Source organism: Engraulis encrasicolus, chromosome 2, assembly GCF_034702125.1.
Source record: "Engraulis encrasicolus isolate BLACKSEA-1 chromosome 2, IST_EnEncr_1.0, whole genome shotgun sequence".
Taxonomy (NCBI): Eukaryota; Metazoa; Chordata; class Actinopteri; order Clupeiformes; family Engraulidae; genus Engraulis; species Engraulis encrasicolus.
This window is the reverse complement of record NC_085858.1, coordinates 29,223,150-29,246,314: the sequence shown is the minus strand read 5'-3', so window position 1 is coordinate 29,246,314 and position 23,165 is coordinate 29,223,150. Positions and strand designations below refer to the sequence as shown.

Genomic DNA, 23,165 nt, shown 5'->3' with positions numbered 1-23,165 from the left:
GATAATAAGATAGATGCAGTTGAGAGGCTCATCTAAGGTGATTCAGAACATCAACCATAGTGTAGGAAGGGCTGAGTGATACAGTCGTTGTGTGTGCCTGAATACTATAGGCTAAGGGTGTGGTGCTCGACCTATAGCTTTCAGCTTTCAGGTCATTCCAGTCAAACCAGACATGGGCATGTGGGCTGAATACAATTTGTGACCAAAGCACTTCTGAAGAAGACACATTTAATCCCTGTCATGATGATGCATAATGATATGGCTGGTGTCAAGTGCTTTCAAGCTGGCCATTGGTAAGATAACTGATGAGAGATCTAGTCAGAGCTGCAGCCTGAAGGTTGGCATGGTTGACTCCCAGCACCGCAGCAGACGTGACACCACACTAAGATGCTGTTGACACATACTGTATTCGGATATTTTTGAAAACACCTTGGTTTCGACCTCTCATTTACAGAGTTCATCAGAGTTGTAGAAATATGCTTTTAAAACTCTGGTTTAAAAATACTCCTATTAGGGTGTTAAAAAGTACGTATCACAATTAGCTTGGCAAGCCAGACTAAATGCGAGATTAAATGTGAATATTTAAACTGGCCCTGATCAATAAGACGGATCTGAAGACTGCTGATGGGAACAACCCGTTGTTTTTCAAACTGTGTCTGTGCCTAGCCAGCGCTTTGTCGTCACTCCCTCAAAACTCTGTCTGATTTGCATCCAAATATTCAAAACAACTCTCCTGTGCTGTGATTGGTCTGCCAGTTTCAGGGCATGGGGCATTGTCTGAGGCTAGACCCACTCGCAGGCAAAAATAATTTTGCCTGCTGGCAGGTGGGGCTAGTTTACTAGGCTCTGTCACAATGGCATTTTTTTTAAACTGTCCTGTTAATATCTAAATGGATAAAAAATATTAATATAATGTTATTAAATATCTGCATACATGTAACACAACCTGTTAGAGTTTGTTGAGGCTTGTTAGAGACTCCCCAAAGTAGACTGCTTCGGCAATGAGGGATGCTGATGGGATGTGGAGCAATGAAGAATTCATTTTTGAAGCTACAAGTCTGTTTTTTTAAGCTTCTACCAAAGTGTCACAAGTGAGAAAGAGATTGCGGTGTGCCTGAATGTGCTAAACTTTTGTTGGCTACCCTACAGAGACAAAATGCAGTAACTCCATATTTTGTCAAAATTGACAAGCTTGGTCCAAATGTGTCCCGTTTTAAAGACATTGCTGTGTCAAATTCGCACAAATTTGCTCGTCTCTACCCTGGTATCAACTCCAGTCATACAGAAGGTCTGGAACAGCGGAATTGAAAAATGACTATTGGTGGGAGAAGTGATCTCTGTTGGGAGTGTCTCTGTTTACCCCATGAGCGTCTCAGTTTACCCATTGCTAACGTTTAGTCATGACACGTAATCTGTTCATAATGCATCATCATCCCTTCCCTCGTCCCTCCTTAGTTTGCTGATTGGTTGTTTGTCTGGCAACAAGAAAAAAAAAACCTCGCAGAAGATCCGGCTCAGGCGTGATGTGGAGGAAAATGTAAATTGACTGGAGCTTACAGATGGCAAGGCCCGGCTAACTCTACTCTACCCTTCTTTAGCTTGACATGATAATGTGTACAGTAGGAGCCACTTATGTTGTCCCCTACCATGCATCCTCCATGATACTTCCAATATGTTAATGTATGGGTGATCAATGAAGATCGCCCAAACCCACAAGGTCTTTGCTGGTATCATATCATTGGTTGCTGCTGTAATGGGTCTCAAGTTGGTTGTGGCTTGGAGTGGAGTGTCCCTTTGTTGTTGTTGGCCACCGATTGATAAGATAATGTATATATATATATATATATATATACACAGGATCTCAAGTTGGTGGCTTGGAGTGGAGTGTCCCTTTGTTGTTGTTGGCCACCGATTGATAAGATAATGTATATATATATAGGCTCTCAAATACGTTGGCTACAGTAGACGAGGCAGAGGGCACTGAGCTGTGATGAGTGCTGATGGCATGGGACATCACCAGTAGAAAACTTTGTGGGATTTTTCCATCGCAATAATAGTAAGCTAGTCATGGGCGGTTCTAGACAAGGGCCAGGGTGGGCCAGGGCCCTTGTAGATTTTCCCCAGGCCCATGTTATGGCCCCTGTGCTGAACAGTCAATGACTTAAAATATTAATCTCTAAACGCACGACATGACATGACATGATGTACCTTTTTTGTATTATATATTCACATTCACAACATTGAAAACCTGATCTCTTTTGCCAATTTATGTGCACCCCTGAAAAAACACTTCGGCACCCCTGGTAATTTTGGTCTAGATACCGCACACTCTTTTCCATCGTGCTGCAATTTATTAAGAATTTTAATAAATTGCAGCACGATGGACAAGAGTGTGCAGTATCTTCTTCTAAAAAACTGATATACCCGCTACCTGCACCTCGAAACCTCTGGTGTGCGTTGGTTTCCTCCTTCAAAATGTTGGTCTAGAACCATCACTGAGGCTACTACGTAACCCTGCCTTGCCTCTTCTTACTTCGCCTTTCAGATACAGTACCAAACGATATGATGCTATACGTACAGGGGCCCTAATGGGTGGGTGGCTTTCAGCAGTCTGCCTCTTGAATCTCGACTGCATCTATAGACTTTTTAGATGCGTCCCACGCATCTCTATAAGAGGCTTTGGTGTCCGTCCGTCCGTCCGTCCGTCCTTCCGTCCGTCCGTCCGTCCGCCCTCCCGTGATGAGTTTCTGAATTGTGATTCCCTCTTGTGATTCCCTCTTGTGTCCACAAGGTGGCAGTCGCTCAGTTTTGGACTGGAGCTCATGCGTGCAAACCAAAACGTCTACCAAGAGACCGTGCTCTTTGCCAGTGAGAAAAACATGGCGGCACTTCCTGTTGATTTTCACATGAAAGTTTTGCTTAATTTAAAGTCCCTAAGCGACTATAAATGTTGTGGCTTCCATATATTGATGTAAAAGTGCCCCACGAAGTAATGAAGCACAACAAAGTTACTCCATTTGACCACTCGTTTTTCTATGCTAACAGGGTAGCTAATGTAGCATTGTAAATGATCCAGGGAGAAAGGGGGGAAGGTTGTGATTTCAGTCCGCCTGAGGCAACGATTTTCGTGGGGAAGATGACCTGCATCTCGGTGGCATTGAACCACGCCCCCGTGCCTTATTTGGCTCGCTCAGCACGTGCGTCCTCAGTCCAATCGCAATGCTTTATTTTCCCCAGATGTTTAATCGCATTTAAGTGAAAGTGCCATGTATACACATCGCAAAATAACTCTTAATCTGATCTATTTAAATCGCATTTATTAAATCGGACTTAAAAACATCATGTACACGTAGCCAATGTCTCATTGATTAGTTTATGGAACTTACGGTTTGTCTGTTACGGTCCACGAAGACAATATCCACGTGAAAACGCAAACGCCTGCAAACCACTGTTTTGACAGAAATACAGTTCACCTGTCGCCTACTCTGTTTTCTTCCCAAAGCGGCATTTAAAAGTATTCCATGAAATCCAACATCAACGTCACTTCAAATAGGTGACAGCATCATGCACACACATGAAATAACACTTCAGTGAGGGGGGGGACATCACTGCTCTCATATTAAAGTGAAAAGAGAATTTCACATTTTAGTTTATTTAATGTAGGCCTATGCAAAATTGCAAATAGCCTATTCATTGAAATCTGTCCAGAAAGGGTTGTAATGTTTGCCTGTTTTTTTATGTTTGTAATTATTTATTTTTTTTAAATCAAAAATCGTGATTTAAAAAAAAAATAGCCTAACAAAAATAGAGATTTTATGTTAAAAAAAAATGTGATATGGGATGGACCGATGGCCCCCCTAAGCTAAATTCGCCTTAGGTCCCCACATTGCTAAATGTAGTGTAAGGGATTATTTTGAAAAGACAGTAACATAATCAGCAATGCATTACAGTTTTTCAGTAAATTGCCCAACACTGTTGAAATCCTATGGTACTTTTTCAAATCCAGGCTTATACAGTACATGGTAGGCTTATTGATAAATTGCCTTGACAGGTTATGAGGAGGCCAAGGGGGCGTTTGGGCAAAAAAGGTTCAGAACAGGCATAGACGGACGCATCTGTTGTCCGCCTGTCGGACTTTTTTTTTTCGGTTTTGACTTTTTGTATCAACTCAGTGCCTGGACCGAGGATTTTTTCCCTTCAGTTTCTTTTTTTAAATATTTTTTTGGCGCTTTTCAAGCCTTTATTCGTTATGATCAGACAGGACAAACAGGAATTGAGTTGGGAGAGAGAGACGGGAAAGGACCCAGGCCGGGAATCGAACCCGGGTCGGCCGCATAGTAGACGAATGCACCACTGTTAGTGCCACAGTAGGGCCTTTCTCCCTCAATTTTGCCGAACATTTCAGCCTCCAAGAGCAGCAGTTGATGTTGTGGGATAATAGGAGTCTAGTAATAGCTCTACTTGCTCTTCTTTTAGTCTGCAGCAGACTTGGCAGAGGCCACTGGGCCCTGATGGGTGCTGATGGCATGGCATCAACGAGGAAGCTCCTGCTGAGCCAGGGGGCTTTTGGTTTATAGCCGTCTTGATGCTGCCCGTATAAAAAAGACTGATATCTCTATTTCAGAGCTTTTAAAGCCTTTTACACTGTGCAAATGGAAGCACACAAGCATGCATGTACACACACTCTATCACGTGTAGGCAGGACAGTGATGAGGAAATGTATGTATATATGTATGTATGTACTGTATGTATGTATTGTATGTATGAAGAGTTCAGATGCAAAACCCCCTAAGTGCCTTTTCAGAAAAAAATCTTGATTCATTTTTATTTAATACAAAGCTATCAAAATTGGATATTTATTTTATTTTATTTATGTACCATAACTATTTATATGTATTATCAAGTACATGAATGTAAACCAAACCAACAACGGGGTTCATAGAGGTGCAGGTGTTCAGAAATGGAGATAGGTGGTTTTGCATTTGAACTCTTCGTATGCATTTATCTAACTTTGATTTCTAGAATATTTCTTTGCAAAAGGTTGATATTTTTTTCTTTTATTAAGTCTATTGCTGTGTTGGCAAAACACATTTTTCCCTCTGGGACATGTCCCACTTAAAGGGATATGCCACTATTTTGGGGCATAATACATTTCAAATCGTTGGCTGAGGTTTATAAAGGTGGTAAAGTGTCTTATTTTTTATGTAACCCGTTGTCTTGTTTTAAGACAAGTTAAAAGAGGGAGTATGTCGCTAAGCTAGTGAAAGTCTATGCATCCATGTAGCATTGCTACATGCTACACGGATCCATTGACTTTCACTAGCTTAGCGACATACTCCTTCTTTTAACTTGTCTTAAAACAAGACACTTTACCACTTTACCACCTTTATAAACCCTGGCCAACGATTTTAACTGTATTAAGCCCCAAAATAGTGGCATGTCTGTCTTCCTCTGTGGCCATACACGTGACAGCTAAACTGTGAAGACAAATGCAGTAGGCCTACTCAAATGGAGATCTAAGCATTCTGTATGTACAGTGGCCGAGTAGTGCAACGTATTCATAGGCCTGCATTATACAATGCACATAAGTTTGAAAACAAAATTCAAATTAGAATGTTGCATGAAACACATTTGCAAATGTGGAAACGAATCTGCAAATCTACACTTTCTTACACTTTTATAATGCATTGCACTATGCGGCCACTCTATGTATGTACTATGTAGGCTATGTATGTGTGCGTGCGTGTGCGTGTATGTACGTGGGTGTGCATGCGTGTATGTACGTGTGTATGTATGTACGAGTGTGCATGTGTGTGTGTGTGTGTGTGTGTGTGTGTGTGTGTGTGTGTGTGTGTGTGTGTGTGTGTGTGTGTGTGTGTGCAGGGCCGCTGACAGGTTTGGCTGGGCCCGGGACAAAAAAATATCAATGGGCCCCCCTTCCTCCTAACCCTCCCCCCCACCAAAAAAAAAACCCTAACCACCAGGTTTTTTTCAAGAGAGACCAGGTGGCCAGACTACAATTTCAGCCTGAAAGCGCACCACTCTCACGTGATATGTATACATTATATGCTATGTACACATTATAAAAGAAATGGCATTGGTATCAAAGTAGCCTCACAAATCAATGACGCATAAAATAATTCCATAGTAAATGATCTATCCATCCAACTATTCATGCAATTTTGCCAACATTTATTTAGAAATGAAACAAAATCAATAGGATTCACATCATTAATAACACAAATGTACATGTAATTTACTTCAGCAATTTGAGGGCTTGCGCATCAAAACGTACCTGACTGAATCAGCTCTAAGTTTGCTAAACTGACTTCAAGTGACGTGTGATGACAGTGAACAAGTGAGCAGCACACCAAAGACAGTGGAACACAGATCTTGTGCTGTGCTCCCTCATCAAAATCTTCCCACACCAGGAATAGCCAAACACAGGAACAAGTCAAGTTGCAGAAATGTATATTCAAAAAGGATCTACACTGTTTCTCCCCACAAAGTTAACAGGTTGATAAAGTGTTAGCATTTGCGCTAAGCGGTATTTATACGCGCTATGCGAAATAGCGTTGCATACTAGCACTGTTCTAAAAGTTCTCCCTTGCCCTCTCTCTGCGCGCGACGCAACTTCTCATCTCATCATGTTATGTTTGTGGGCTAATGTGCATATTCCTAGCTAAGGTCACAGATGGTCAGATTTGAAACACAATTTTACTAAGCTGTGGTTATAAAATGATGCAACTGTGTGACTGATAATGTTTTAAACATGAATGCTGCGGTGCAGTGCGTGTCTGTATGGTGGGAAACTTTTGCTTTGTTTGTGTCCTCTGCTATTGTTAGTACCTGCATCATCTGAAGAACTTTTTACTGAATCCTGGGGCTTCTGGTGTCTTCCTCTATTTTTCTCCTATCCTTCATTATCTGCCCTCATGCTTTGAACGACTGCTTCTTCAGACACCTTGGCATTGGCAAATTGGCACGAGCCGCGTTAGTTGAAGCCGTTTTTTTCTTTCTCGTAATGACCGACCAAACCATTTGTGCACTGGGGGTGGGGGAGTTCGGGGTTCTTGATCCTTTTTTAAGGACAGGAAAGGCAAAATATCTGCATCGTTTATTTAATGTAAATATAGCACAGTCTCCCTCTCTCAAAAAACATCTTATTTTGAAATTAAATAGAACCATTAATCACAAACTCAATGAGGGCCCAGTTCTGGGCCCCCCTATCCCAGGGCCCGGGACAAAAAGCCCTTTTGTCCCCCCCTGTCGGCGGGGCTGTGTGTGTGTGTGTGTGTGTGTGTGTGTGTGTGTGTGTGTGTGTGTGTGTGTGTGTGTGTGTGTGTGTGTGTGTGTGCATTCATGTGTGCTGTAGGAAACCGTGGGATGCAGCAGTGACATTGAGCACCTGGTAGCCTAAGCACCTGGGTACTCCCACGGTCCCACAGTGTATAGTAAACCTTGACCCAAATGCCAGTGATGACTGTGAGTCTGTGTGACTCAGAGACACAGTAACGGACGTTTCCATCTTCATTTCTAACAAAAATTGATGTCTTGAGATAAATACACACACAATGCACGGGTATGCATACCATGCATGCACATATCTGCGTGCACACACACATACAGTACACACACACAGGCGTGCATGCACATAGTACACACACATAAACATGGACAGACAGACAGACAGACAGACAGACAGACACACACACACACACACACACACACACACACACACACACACACACACACACACACACACACACACACACACACACACACACACACACACACACACACACAAACTTCCTCCTAGTAAAAACAACCTGTCAGCATGGCGCGTGATGGAATGTGGCTCTACCTGATATCTTAAGACTAGACCAGCGGCATTCTCGTTCCCTCAGATGCAATAAAAAAATCTTCTGTTATCATCTCTTAATTTGTTGTCATAGTCTTCCCTTACTGTTTACTTGATTCGTTTTCAGGCTTGTCAGTGAGGGATTTGCTGCAGGGCCATTTGGCGACAGATATGTAAAATGACTGGGTTTGAATATCAGCTTTTAGAGCTACTGTTTTGACAATGTTTTGGCAGTGAAATGGTAGCCTACACTCATGACGAGGGAATGTAGACATTAGTCACAGGTAGGGAAGTTGACAGTGAGAAATGAAGTGTATGTGGCATTCAAATGCATACAGTCTTTTATGTCCACTACTCTCTAATATCTGGCCACTATTCAAAGACATACCATTTCTGTCATATATCTGTTTGCAAAGAACAGCCTAACACCTGTCAATGACTTAAAAATAACATGACTTGCAGTCATTTCAATAGTGAGAACCGTGGTTGACTGACATAACAACAGTTGCTATAGGGGGGTGAGCTTCTTGAATGGTCAGTTTGCTTCAACTTCTTATTACTGTATACGCATAAACGGTGTGACGTGCCATGTGCGTTACGCCTCTTTTTGGGGGAAAACATTGGGGGATAAGCCAATGCAAGTCAATTGGTGGTGTTGGGAAATAATAAACGAAAGACCCCTGCAGACAAGCATTGTTCACGCTCAACATGCCGAAAACGTGTTGTGTTGCCAGCTGCTCAAATAATATAGCCAAACAGCCGTGGCTGAAGCATGGACTGTGTTTATTTGGGCTAGCCGATGTAGCATAAAAGTTAATGAGACATTTGGTGTGTTTTCCCCAAAAAAGGGGCGTAACGAACATTCACAAGCAAAGAAGTAGATTGTTGCCCATTCACAAATTTCATCTTACCAAGCCTTTGTGACATGGAGGGAAATTTGAATTGACAGGAGCTTTATGGATGGCAAGACCAGGGGTGAGTTTCTCAAAAGGGAAGTTGTTAGCCTGTTAGCAACTTCGGTAGTTGCCAATGGGAAAATGCATTGAAAGCAACAAAGTAGCTAATGTAGTAAGCAACTTTGGTTTCGAGAAATTCACCCCAGGCTAAGAGTGAATGGCCTTGGTTTTATTTTCTTGGTGGAGGAGAGCAGACCAATTTGCCAACATACTGTAGCGTAAGGTACTTTGTAAAAAAAAAGCCTGTCTTAAAATGTGTTACCAATGTCTTTTTTGTGTCTTGTCTAGGCTAGATTTTACTTCTGGGCCTCGAGTTTTTGTTTCTTTCACTGCAACACAACTGAAGTCGAGAGGAGGATGTTGTCTTCCTGGTGTGTAAATACTGGCACACTGAATGAAAGTCTTTGCCTGTTAGCACATCATGTTGACATGGTGATATGTTCAGCAGGTTTCTCTCCATCAGATATTTTCCCCTTTAGAGTCATGGTAATCTCTCCTTTAACCAAACGTTGAAAAATGCTCCTCGGGAAAACATGGCATGAAAATACATTGGCCTACATGCTTAAAATGTCATATCTTTGTAAAACCTCGAATTCACCACACAAATAGCAAGGAATACAGTATGTGTGGCCACCACCTTCAACCAGGGCTGAACTGCTCTTGATCAAGGCACCTAACCCCACATTGTTGCAGGGACAGTAGGCCTACCTGACACAATGAGCTTAAAAATAACGTTTAGTCACTTTGGATTAAACTTGTAATTTGATGTAGAGCTAAAGTGAATGTAAAGCAGTTCCTACAATTTCAGGAATGTATTGCTCCACAGAAGCCAACTCTGCAGGGTTGATGTCTGTGTAACCTCCCATCTTGTTCCTCTCTGTAATGCTGATTGAGTTCAGGTGTGCTAAGCTGACTGGCACCTACCAATGTTGCTAAGGGAAGAAGCTCTTAGCAATGAGATGTTAGCATGTGCCTGAATCTAGAAGTATAAGCTCAGCTTGCATACAATCAACTCAAACTCAACTCAAAAGACTAAACCAGTGACAAAACGGTGAACCAAAAAGATACGTTCTGATGAAAGTTCTTTTTACTAGCAGTGAGCAGTAGGGGTGGTACGGTTCACAAAATTCACGGTTCGGTTCATATCACAGTGTCAAGGTCACGGTTTTCGGTTCTCTACGGTTCTTTTTTTTTTTAGTTCGTGATAAATGTTGCACTGGCTAATAGAATCGAACTTATTACTAAATATCCTACATATGGTTTGTATAGGCTTATAATGTGAAAATGGTGTGATTTTAATTGTGTCATCCTCTGATTTGGTCTTATACGCTAATGTTTTAATCAGAGAGACTGGATAAAGAGATCCTAGAATCTCTGTTTTACATATTTTTCTGGGCAGTACATGAATTGCGGTTTGCGGTGGATTGCACGGTTCGGTTCGGTATGTGTGTGAATTGTACGGTTTCGGTTTTCGGTGCGGTTTGTGCCATCCCTAGTGAGCAGTAGTATGACAGCAAGCACAGAGGGCTGACACCTTTTTTTGTCATAGTTTGTGTTCTCTGACACCCGTAGGCTACACAACTTTGTCTGCAGAGGTAAGAAAACAACTCCTGATTCCTCTGGTTAACATTAAACTTGTTGTTGTCAGCACGTCTGTCAGGTTACGTCAGCCGTTACTCCAACACAGTCTACAGTTTAGTCTGTCTCAAAAAACATTGGGGCTACATAAATGAAACACTCAAGGAATTTGTCATTAAGATCCCCATGTGACACTGTTCTGTGTGCCTATATGATGGCTGAGCTCATTGTTCAGGTGGTGTGTTTACATAGGCCTTTTTACCTCCACCGAGGAGGTTATTTTTTGTCTGTCTGTTTGTCTTTCTGTCATTAGGATAACTCGAGAAGTTTTTGATGAAACTCTATGGAGTTGTTGGAAATGACAAAAGGAACAAGTGATTACATTTTTTGAAAGATTCTTCACCATTGTGAGATAGGGTGAACACATGTGAGTTTTAGCTGTCTTTTCTAAGATGGTGTTGGAGCGATGAACTATGAGCAGGTCATCATTTGCACATTTGGAAGGATGGTGTATTGGTTCTTCAGAGCAATGTTTCACAACTTTTTTTTGTCTTGCGTACCCCTTTTTCTTAATCATACCTAGAGTACCCCTTCACTCATGCTCTATATGTCTTACCCACTGTTCCTCAACCTTGAACTCCCCCTTGAACTCATCAACGCCCCCTTGAACTCATCATAAGCCTCCCAACACCCCCTTGACCTCATCATAAGCCTGCCAATGCCCCCCTTGGTATTGAAAAATGAAATGGACTAATGCAACTCAATGGTAACTAAACCTCACCCCCACTCAGCTGTATCCTTCTCAACGCCCCCCTGGGGGGCTGTAGAGCCCCAGTTGAGAAACTCTACTCTAACCCAATGTGACTATGTTCCATACATTTGTAATTATTATTATTTTTCCACATACTCCCTGCAGTGTTCTCACGTGCCCCTAGTGGTACACATACCCCTGGTGTGGATCTAGAATTGAAGACAGAAACTCTCAGTTGCTTTGTTGTTACCAAACACTGTGCTCCCAGTTGTGACACAGTTCCTCCCCTGCTGAAAGTGCAAAAAAAAGCTTTTGTTGGTCTTCTGTCCTCTGAAAGTTTCCCTGTGTCTATCCTCAGCTGATGTGACAGCCCCTGTCTCAACCCTAAACCTTTCACCTTATCCAGGTCCTGACTTGATTCTGTTTTTTTTCACTCCAGTAGCTAGTCCCTTGGTGCTGGTAGCTGAAGGAAGAGGAAGAAGAATTTTGTCGGTCCTGATCTGCACAAGACCTGTTCCTAACCTCATGGTTTTGTTGCTGAAGACTCAACCCTCAAGGTCCTGACTCCTGGACACAGACCCCCCCAACCCTCATCAGGACACAGTCCACCAGGTCCCGGTCCAAACAGAGACCCACACCCTCCAGGTTCTGATCCAAACAGAGACCCACACCCCTCCAGGTTCTGGTCCAAACAGAGACCCCAACCCTCCAGGTCCCAGTCTAAGCAGAGACCCAAACCCCTCCAGGTTCTGATCCAGACACCCACACCCTCCAGGTTCTGGTCCAAACAGAGCCTCCAACCATCTACTGCAGGTCCTGATCTACACACAGCCATGGCGCAGGTGGCGATGACGCCGGATCTGCTGCCGGAGAGCGAGGTGACGTGCTCCATCTGCCTGGACCTGCTGTGCGACCCGGTGTCCACGCCCTGCGGACACAACTTCTGCCAGGGCTGCATCGGAGGATACTGGGCATCCATCGAGGTACACACACGCACACTCAGTCAGTCAGTCAGTCAGTCAGTCAGTCAGTCAGTCAGTCAGTCAGTCAGTCAGTCAGTCAGTCAGTCAGTCAGTCAGTCAGTCAGTCAGTCAGTCAGTCAGTCAGTCACTCACTCACTCACTCACTCACTCACTCACTCACTCACTCACTCACTCACTCACTCACTCACTCACTCACTCACTCACTCACTCACTCACTCACTCACTCACTCACTCACTCACTCACTCACTCACTCACTCACTCACTCACTCACTCACTCACTCACTCACTCACTCACTCACTCGTGTCCCTAAGTGTAATGTAATGTCACCTGGAAACTAAAAATAAACAGATAAAAATACATATTTTACATGCATAATATTTATTTTTAGTTTTCTCTGAGCAATAACTCAAGGTAGGAGTATGTGCAATAGCTACAGTTTGCATCATTTTTGGATGACTTGTCACGGCCAAAATGGAAATGTTTCTTTGTGTTGTTGTTTTCTGTTTTGTTAATCTGTGGTTAATTGTCAATCACACTCTGTCATGTCCACTCAGAATTTCTCTCCTGAAGAGACAATAAAAGATAATCTCATCTAATCTAATAATCTAATCTAATTTTGCTACAGGTGTGCAGCTGCCCGCTCTGCAAGCGTGTTTTTGATGAGCGGCCCAAGCTCAGCATCAACCGTGTCCTGGCCGCCATCACCAACCACTACAAGGTCGCCCAGTACAGCGACGCCTACGGTGACGATGACGTGGAAGGGTCGTCTAGTACGCCTGTCCCTAAACCCCGTTCCATTGGTGGTGGGGGTGCGGCAGGGGGGTGGCCCCCAGATGACGACATAGACAAGGCAAAAGCAAAGGTACAGTATCCCTGTGATCCCAATGAAGCACAATGTTTTCCAAGATAAATGTCATATATTGTGCCAATTTCCTTTCTTTTCAATCTCATGGCACAGTTTATGTCAATCTACAGTTACTGTGCTGTTGGTGCTCTAAACATTATTTTGTTGTTCTTTGACAGATGATAGTAATTTATTGATTTTTATTGACTCTCTCAGGGGAAGCTGGTGCTGTGTGACGTGTGCTCGGGCCGGAAGCAGCGTGCGGTGAGCTGCTGCATGACCTGCATGGCCTCCTACTGCCAGGAGCACGTTCGGCCGCACCACGAGACGCCCTTCTACCGCAGCCACCAGCTGCGAGACCCCCAGGAGGCCCTGCAGGGGCGAACGTGCCCCGTGCACCAGCGCCTCCTAGAGGTCTACTGCCGCACCGACCAGACCTGCATCTGCTCCATCTGCGTCCTGGAGAACCACCGCACACACACCACCGTGTCCGTGCAGACCGAGAGGATACAGAAACAGGTGTGCGCGTGTGTGCGCTTGTGTGCAGGTGTGTGCGCATGTGTGTGTGTTTGAGAAAGAGAGAGAGAGTAGGTGGTTGAGAGAGTAGATGTGTGTGTGCACCAACCAGTCATGCAGCTGGTGAAGCATTGCACTCAGAGTTTCCAAGATGGGCTTTCATCCATGTATATACTCCCTATCTTGAGGATTCAAACTTTTTTAGCCCTGGGGACCCCAGAAGCAGGAAAGAAGCCAAGGACCCCCTCAGAATCACACCCCATATTACATTAGCACAATTGTTTTAAATAGTCATTTCAATTGAAAAGTGGAGGCAATGTAGAAGGGTCAATTACTTTTTTGGGCTCAGACGTCAGGTGGTACAACCACAGCCCATAAATTAATTAATAATGGGTAATTAATGTAGGCTACTGCAATGAATAGGCTTCTTAGATAATCCAGTAAAACAAAAAATATACAAACTATACAATAGTGGCATTAGCTACTAAAAAATAGGTTAAGTATAAATAAAGTATTTTTTTGAGGTGCTGGCTCTGAGTGTGCGCCATGTTCTTTATTTTCTTTGACAGTATCTACTAAAACGTAAAAAAATGACCTACTATTGTGTGTGTGTGTGTGTGTGTGTGTGTGTGTGTGTGTGTGTGTGTGTGTGTGTGTGTGTGTGTGTGTGTGTGTGTGTGTGTGTGTGTGTGTGTGTGTGTGTGTGTGTGTGTGTGTGTGTGTGTGTGTGTGTGTGTGTGTGTGTGAGAGAGAGAGCGAGAACGAGAAAGAGAGCCATGGTGAAGGAGAGATAGATAGAGAGATGGATAGAGGGAGACAGATGGAGAGATAGAGATACAGTATATGGAGAGAGAGAAAGAAGAACAGAGTGAGCAAGTGAGCAGTAGGAAACCCCAGTAACAGATGTAGATGATGATGAAATTGCTTGAAATTTGTCAGAGGTAAAACAGGTGTGTGTGCGTGTGCGTGCGTGCGTGCGTGTGTGTGTGTGTGTGCATGCATGCGTGTCTGTGTGTGTGTGTGTGCTGCACGTGCTAGCTGTGAGCTGGAACCAGTCGTCTCAGACCATGTAACACTGCAAATGAAGCATGAACCAACACTGATTTGATCGAATGTTATCTAAAAAGAGAATATTCAGAGTATTCCCCAGTCCAGAGACTAGTGACAATGTACCCAGTTTTCTCACCACATACAACACGGAAGAAGTGTGCGTGCGTGCTTGCCTGTGTGTGCATGAAAGACATATCGTGGCCCTGCCGTGGCCTAGCCTACCGGTAGAACTACTAGAGTTACTAGGGCCGGCAACCCGAGTTTCGATTCAAGCCTGGGTCATTTGCCGAAACTTCACCGTCTCTCTCTCCCCCCTCTTTTCCTGTCCCTCTGTAACTGTCCTGTCACAATAAAGGCATAAAAAAAGAAAAAGAAAAGAAAGGCCTGTAGTGCCGTGGTATGTGACGAGTGTAGTTATCCGCAGCATGGGAAGGTTACCATAAGGCAGGTATGCATGCCATGCAGCGAGACAGCATTGTTAACTGAGGAATCTTGGCATTTGTATGAACCGTTTCCCACAAGCCGACCTCTCCTTATCATTATGACAAAGTAGTTTTCCATCTCACCTGGTGGAAGGGGTGGGGCTAAACCAGAGATAAACGACAGCCGTATAAACAAATACACATCTTGGCAGATGGCAGTTGGTCTCACTGTGGACAAGAATAGCTACAGGTGTAGCAAGCCTGTTTCGTCCAGTTTTCTTTTTATAGATACAGATGCCTTTCACAACCTGTTTCCCCTCTCTTGTCAATGACTCGACTTGCATTTACATTAAATTACATCACATTACCTTACATTGCACTTAGCTGACGGTTTTATCCAAAGTGACAGATATTACAGGGTATTGGTCACAGTCCCTGGAGCAGTGTGGGGACACAGGTGCCTTGCTCAAGGGCCCTTCAGACACGGAGGAAGGAACGGATTGGCAACGCTGGGGATTGAGCCTGCAACCCTGTGATCTCTGATTTAGTCTTTGAGATCAATATCACAGTTGTCATGTTTCTTACCTTTTCTGCCACTGCAGAGCACATGTGCCACTGCCATATGTGCTCTCTGTTATGAGATGTGACCTTGAGAGTAACAACCTGTGGTCAGCATCTATCACCTTGGAGACCAATGATTGAGAGGTGTAAAGGGCAAGGACCTAGCTGTTCATTTATGACCTCAGGAAATGTGTCTAAACAAGGCCTAAAAGAATGTATCCATATCAGTGTTAATTGCCATATATTAATATGAGCAGAAATATTTTTTTTCATTAGTCTGCTCACAATACATTACATTATTACACACCCTGCATGTTTCCCATGAGGCTTGGAGTGGTCGCACTATGCCAAACACCTGTTTTCCTATGCTTGGTTGTGGGTTATGAACTATTGAGGCATATTAGTTTATCCTTTCGACTCGGATGTCAGAGGAGATTGCTGCTACTGCTGTGCAATCGTCTCACCTCAGCAGATATCCACATCTAGAATGCCTTCTGTCTGTCTGTCGTTAGATGGCTGTGAGCAGAGATGTTGTCAGCCGCTCCTCTCACGATCCCCTCTCGGGCTGCATGAGTCAGCTCAGGTGACGAGTCACGAGTCTGAGAGGAGCTAGTTTGAGCAATGTCAGGATGACTGGTGTGCTTCCTGGAGAACTGTAGGGGTTCCAAGAAGGAGAAGTGTGGTTCCAAGAGTTTCTGAGATTCCGAGCAGTGTGTTTCCAATAGTTTCTGAGGTTCCGAGCAGTGTGGTTCCGAGAGACTGAGGTTCCAAGAGTGAGCCGTGTGTGTTCTCACCATGGCAACATTACTGGATTTCATCTTCCCCAGTCACCTGTCCTCAGTGACTGTTCCCTAGAGCTGGTAGACTTTTACCAAGAACTGTTTGGCTTTTCCACATAACTTTTCAAACTGCACTTAGAATACTTGCGTCATCGTGACTGCATCCCTTCATATTTGGAACCGAAACCGAACAGTGTTTGAACTGCTTTAAGTGAGGAGAAGCTGTGTCAAAACATCCATTGGTGAATTGTCATATCTATGATCTCCCATAAGAGAAAAGCCATCATGTTTCAAATTGGGTGGCAATGAAATGTCATGCAAAAGCTTTTTTAGATTTTGTCATATGAGACACTGATGCAATAGAGTCATTGTGTGTGTGTGTGTGTGTGTGTGTGTGTGTGTGTGTGTGTGTGTGTGTGTGTGTGTGTGTGTGTGTGTGTGTGTGTGTGTGTGTGTGTGTGTGTGTGTGTGTGTGTGTGTGTGTGTGTGTGTGTGTGTGTGCGCCTGACTTTTTTTTTTCCTTCTCTTCCTTTCCTTCCTTTTCTGTGCAGAAGCTCTCAGGATATACTGAAACTGGAACAGATCCTACCGCCACAGGCAAAATGAAGTCTGTGTGCGTGTGCGCGTGTTTCTGTATACGTTTGACCCATTGTTCTTGTTCTGTTCTACAGAAAATGCTGAGTAAGACGGAGCTGGACATCCAGACGAGCATCGATAGGAAGAGCATGAGCCTGGCCGACCTGAAGGGGAGGCTGCTGACGACCAAGGTGAGAACCAGGAGTACTCACTTGGCTACCTCACAACTTCATAGCACACCTGACTTAGAGATACTGCATCAGAATAAACTTGAACAACAAAAACTTAAACTCAACAAAAGTTAAAAGCAACTGGATGCTCATTCCTTAAGAAATGTTCAAAATAAAGGAGATAGGACAGCACTCCTAGTTGTGTACTTTATCGCCCGTCAGACGTTTCGGTCTTAACCTTCTTCAGTGTCGGGACAGTGTCGGGTTAAGACTGAAATGTCCGAGTAGTGACCCCTACTTTGCTCCCACTGACAAGTACTACCATGATGTGTCTTCCTGTCTAGCATTGATATAGTGTATACTCGACCTTTGAGCCCTCTGACCCTGGCATAGTTCTACCAGAGGGGAAAGAATTCTTCATTCTTTCCTCTCTACTTCTACAGAAGGCAGAGATGAGAAAATGTATTAATTACAATACAGTGCCACATATTCCAAATTACCTTGTTTTACCTGTAGAATTCGACCAGTTGATCTTTCATCCAGCCAATCACATGGCTGAATTGGACAGGTAAAACAAAGTCATTTGGAATATGCAGCACTAGATTGTTACTACTTGATTAAAACTACTTTGTTGGGGCGGTGGTAGCTCAGGTGGTAGAGGAGCCGTTTGGCAACCCAACGGTTGCAGGTTCAAGCCCCACTCGGCCTGACTCCATCGTTGTGTCCTTCAGCAAGATACTTAACCCCAAGTTGCTCCTGGTGGCAGGATGGTACCCTGCGTGGCAGCCACTGCCACCGGTGTGTGAATGAGAGTGTGAATGGGTGAATGTGAGGCATACAATGTAAAGCGCTTTGAGTGCTCGAAGGAGTGGAAAGGCGCTATACAAAATGCAGTCCGTTTACCGTTCCGTTTACTAATTAATCCATTTTGCTCTTAACTGGCGGCGGTGGACGGACGTGTTGCCTGCCTATTGCCTTACGCTGGAGGTGCACTTGTGCACGTAGGTGTTCATGTTTTAGTGTGTATGGTGTAATAATTTCGCACTAAAACATAGTGCCCATAGTGCACCATCTGAGAAACAGCATTAGTCTTATTTACGTGACCTCTGCCCCCTGTAGAACTATGCCAGGGTGTACGCATCGCCGGTCTATTGTTTTAGGGTGGATTCCAATATGCAGACTCCCGTCCTCCCTTGCTCACTTGGCTCCTTGTGGCCTCGTGATGATGTCACCAACAACAGAGGAGTATTTCAATATCTCGCAAAAGCTCAGTTCTAATGTCATTTTCTCATTTGCAAACGGGATGGTGAATGAAGAATAATCCCCCCAAAAGTTGTTGTGGCTAAGCTGACAGCGGGGAAACTTTATTGTTTTCTCCACGCGGCCACAAGCACAGAACGAAAGTCTGCATATTGGAATTCACCCATGGTCTTATTTATATGACCTTCGACCCCTGTAGAACTATGCGAGGGCGGAGCAGGCGCAGCTGGAGGGCCTACTGGGGGAGGTGATCCGCTCGGTGGACCGCATCCGGCACGAGCTGGTGGACGGCATGGAACAGAAGCAGGCCTCTGTGATTGGCCGAGCGGAGGAAGTGGTGTCGCGCCAGGAGGCGGAGCTTAGCCGACTACAGGAAGTGAGGGGGCGGCTTGAGCAGCAGGCCACCTCGGATGACCACATCGGATTCCTGCAGGTGGGAACGCACGCGGACACTTAATTGCTGTCCGTTTTTCAATGTTCACACTTGTTTGTGCCATGTATACTCACACACAAACCACTTGGCTTCTACAGTATCTTATTCTGGTTATAGCAAAACTGACAAAGAAACGAAAGGCCAGTAACTCCCGATTACATTCAGTCTGTCTGTCTGACCTCCATGCAACCTTGGTCTGCCCTCTGTGTGACCTCTGCAGAGCTATGAGGAGGTGAACGCCCCGCTGCAGGTGGAGTTGAACCGGCGTCAGGAGGAGCCGGAGGTGGATCTGGAGCTGCGCTTCTCCCTGGACGAGGTGAAGGCGGCACTGAGGGACGTGCACGACAGACTCGAGGACATCCGCGGGGGAGGGGTCACCTTCCGCAGCAGGCAGAACTCTGGTGAGTATTAAGTAATGTAGCTTATAGTGTTTCTCAATGGGGGCTCTACAGCCTCCCAGGGGGCTTTGAGGATCCCCAAGGGGGGCGTTGAGAAGGAGACAGCTGAGAGGGGGTAATCACTTGCAAATGGGGGAGGGGGGGGCATTAGTCTATGTTATGTAGTCTATAGTACTGCAGTACAACATTATGAGGTGCCCTTTTGAACGTTTTTTTGGTCATTGCACTGTGGTCCATGTTGACATGATAATCTACAGATGCTTCATGATGAGAAGCATGTGACAATAATGCCCTGGTATAATATATTGGCTGTATAGCCTAGTAAGGCAGCCGGATGTTCCATATGCTCCCCACAACCCCACCCACCCCAGCACCTCCGCCTGTGCACGCCACTGGGTGAGTATACAGTGTACAGTAAATAGTTTATAGTGTAGTGTAGAGTATTTAGTTATAGTATAGTATTGTAGTAAAACATTATGGGCTGAAGGCTGCCCTGGGGAAAACAACAGATAATGTGGTGCATACCTACAATATGAAAGCTAATATGTAGAGAGGGAGTGACTTCTTCAAACATGGCCTCTGTTGTCATGGCGGCAACAGCAGTGATGGGGACAGCAACATTCCAGGAAGTCAAAAGCATGTAATTATAGACAACACAAACGTGTGTAGAGGTATTTTTATTCATCCCCACTATAGCATTATTTCTTTTGTCAAAAACACTGAATATTGTCATTATCCACTTTTAAAATAACCTGATGACAAAAAGCAGACCCCTTATGACCAAGGCGATGATTTTAAACAGAGTCCATTTTTTTTTTTTTGGCCCTGGCTGAATCACTCTCCACACTACAGTAGAGGGTAGCGCCCAGCCGGCCGGAAGTGTAGATGAATCACACTGGCTGTCTGGAAACCTTTCACCTGGCGTGTCGGCAATGGGCAGGTGGCACAAAACAGAAAGTAAATGGAGCAGAACTGCCGCGCACCTGGCCCAAAGGAAGGCCAGAGCCGGGCCGCAAGTGGCAGAGGAATGGCAGCCACAGCATGGCAATACAGTCACGCTGTTACGCTGCTTGGTGTGGTGTGGTCAGGTGTGTTGTGGTGTGTCGAGCGACGTGTGAACTTTGAAGAAGCAGCATGCATGTAGGACCAGTTCATACACAATCACATAAGACACACCTAATCCCCCGCACAAGCCAAGAATAGGAATGGCTGGAGTCATCGCCGAGTTAATCACATGCATTAGGCAAGAACAACACTTACTGGAATTATGGTTTAGTGTGTACTCTTAAATATACGTGCGTGCGTGCGTGCGTTTGTGTTTGTTTCTTGTATGAAGAGTAACGAGGTGTGTGTGTGTGTTTCTCGCATGAAGATGTGATGAGGTGTGTGTGAGTGTCTGTGTGTACGTGCACGTGTGTGTGCGCATTGTTAGTAGAAGGTGCCAGAGCAAGGTTTTAAAAAAAAAAAGTATGTATTGAAATGTGTGTGTGTGTCAGAGAGACAACAAAGAAGACGAGGGGTGCATGGGTGTGTGTACAGGGTAGTGAGACTGCAGTAGCTTTTGGAAGGAGGGGTGCAAGTGTATGTGTGCGTGCGTGTGTGTGTGCAGACAGGGGTGCTGACAGGTGGGGGACAAAGGGGACAGTTGTCCTGGGCCCAGGGATTGGTTCCTCATTACATTGTATGTATTGGGCTAGGGGGTGCCCTTTCAGATGACTTTGTCCTGGGCCCGGCCAAAACTGTCAGTGGCCCTGTGATAGTGCAAGATGAGAGAGAAAGAAGGTGTGTGTGTGTGTGGTGCAGAACAGAGAGGAAGGTAAGACTAGGAGCTCACAGTGCACTGTACATGCTGAGTCACTGGGTGCATTCCAATATGTGACCTTGCTTCCTCCACTTGTGCTTGTGGCCTCACCCCACCTCCTGGCCCCTCCTCTGTGGAGAAAACGATAAAGTGTCCCAGCTGTCAGTCGAGCCACAACAACTTTTGGAGGAGTATTCTTCATTCACCATCCAGTTTGCAAATGAGAAAACTACTTTAGAATTGAGCTTTTGCGAGATATTGAAATATAATGCTGTTGTCAGTGATGTCATCATGACTTATTACTTCCTGGTACGAGGCCACAAGCACAAGTGGAGGAAGCAAGGTCGCATATTGGAATGCACACACTGTGAGATGAGACTTGTTTGCCAGCGAGCCTCTTCCCTGTAGACACACACACACACACACACTGACATCTTGTACACATGCCCTACCCTCTACTACACAGTCAGTCAACGTGTACACATGCCCTACCCTCTACACACTCTTACTCACTGCGACGTGCACACAAAGATTTTAGGAGCAAAATCCTCGACTTAAGCTATCAGTTTCCTTCACCATACACACTAAGGATGCAAATTATCGATTCATTCATTAATTTGCTAGTTGATTGACCTTCTCGATCGAGTTACGATTCATTGATAAGTTGCATCCCCCTCCAAATCTTTCCCCCAAAAAATCTATTAAGTCTATTTTTTTAATTAAAAGTTAGATAAAATGTTGAATTTATATCCATATTCTTTTAAATTTAGATGTATATTCTTTAATCAAAAGATAATTGAAAAGTTCCCACTCTGCACATGCCCATTTCACCTGGGTCTCTTGCCAGTCAAGTTGGCAATTATTTGTCATTCATATATTTTTTAAGTCAATCGATTAATTGTTGACATCCCTAATATACACACTTATAGATTTCTGTGTTATCGTTCATGTCATTGAATTTTGCACTTTGGATAAAATGTGTAAAAGTGTGTGCGTGTGTGCGTGTGTGCGTGTGTGCGTTTGTGCGTGTGCGTGTGTGTGTGTGTGTGTGTGTGTTTACAGTGTCACAGTCCACAGTGTCCTTGGCAGCGAGTGAGAGCATGATGAGCGTTAGATCAGTGGGGAGGAAGGACTGGTCTCTGAAAGGTAAGGAAAAATAAATGCATTTGGTGTTCTTAAATTTCTGATTATATAATTATTATACCAATATACACGCTGCATTTTCATATTGTACATAAACATGTCATTTTTTTGTCCACCAGATATCCGCAGGCATAGCTCAGGTATGTGTTTGTTTTATAATATGATGATTTTCTGTTGTATTATGTTGTATCTGTTGACTGTTATTTGCAAGTATGCATTGCATTCGTGTCTAAATGGTTGATCCGTTTTGTTTCCTTCAGCACATAAAAAGGTGAAAGGATACATAGGTAAGTGTTAGATTACATAACCTCTCTTTGATTACCCCTAAAACAGTGATTCTCAAACTGTGGCTATTTCCAAGTGGGCCATGAAATCTTTTTCTAAACATCTAAATAATATTTGTCGGCTGTTTTGACTATTCATTTGAGTTGCATTGCTATATATATGCTTCTTGGGCCAGAGGTGGGCCCCAAACATTTGTGAAAATTTCAAGAGGGCCCCAAGTAGGGGTGTAAATCACAGCCTCCATGACGATACAATTCAATATCGATATCTTATTATTAGTGTTGCACCGATACCATTTTTTGGCCCCGATAGCGATACCCGATACCTGGCTGTGCCGTATCGGCCGATACCGATACCATACCGATACCGATACCACCCTATTTGAAATGTATATGAAGGGCTGTAGAGCATACTACTTGGATGTAAAGTCATTGTATGACTTTTCTCAGGCTGCTGCCTACCTTTGTGAAACAGGAAAAAGACTAATACGAAGTGAATCTAGCAAAACTTTTTATACTTTTTAAATACCTCTATGAAATAACTCATTTCAAGGCTGTTTAAGTGTCCTACAAGCACCTGTAAATGGTATCGGTGCCCTATTTGTTGGTACTCGCCGATACCGATACCACCATTTTAGTGCCGATCCACCGATCCACCGATACTGGTATCGGTATCGGTGCAACACTACTTATTATTCTATACGATGCGATTCGATAATTTTTGATAATTAATTATCGTCCCACGATACGATACAATATGATTCAATTCAACTTTATTTCAATTACTTTTCCACTTC

At 44.2% G+C, this 23,165-nt stretch overlaps 1 protein-coding gene across 3 annotated transcripts in view; it reads left to right on the top strand.

Annotated features, from left to right (window-relative positions):
• LOC134436576 (E3 ubiquitin-protein ligase TRIM39) overlaps positions 1-23,165 on the top strand; it is a 28,927-nt gene that overhangs the window by 1,726 nt on the left and 4,036 nt on the right. The window contains exons 1-10 of one of the 3 annotated variants that reach the window (XM_063185867.1): positions 10,219-10,412; positions 11,586-12,129; positions 12,757-12,993; positions 13,192-13,494; positions 16,975-17,070; positions 18,509-18,742; positions 18,963-19,143; positions 22,004-22,087; positions 22,204-22,224; positions 22,345-22,371. In XM_063185867.1, coding sequence (XP_063041937.1) covers positions 11,980-12,129; positions 12,757-12,993; positions 13,192-13,494; positions 16,975-17,070; positions 18,509-18,742; positions 18,963-19,143; positions 22,004-22,087; positions 22,204-22,224; positions 22,345-22,371 — 1,333 coding nt within the window. In that variant the 5' untranslated portion in view covers positions 10,219-10,412; positions 11,586-11,979. Of the gene's footprint in view, positions 1-10,218; positions 10,413-11,585; positions 12,130-12,756; positions 12,994-13,191; positions 13,495-16,974; positions 17,071-18,508; positions 18,743-18,962; positions 19,144-22,003; positions 22,088-22,203; positions 22,225-22,344; positions 22,372-23,165 lie in introns of those variants that run through there. The other 2 variants (XM_063185876.1, XM_063185858.1) reach the window with 2 other exon arrangements.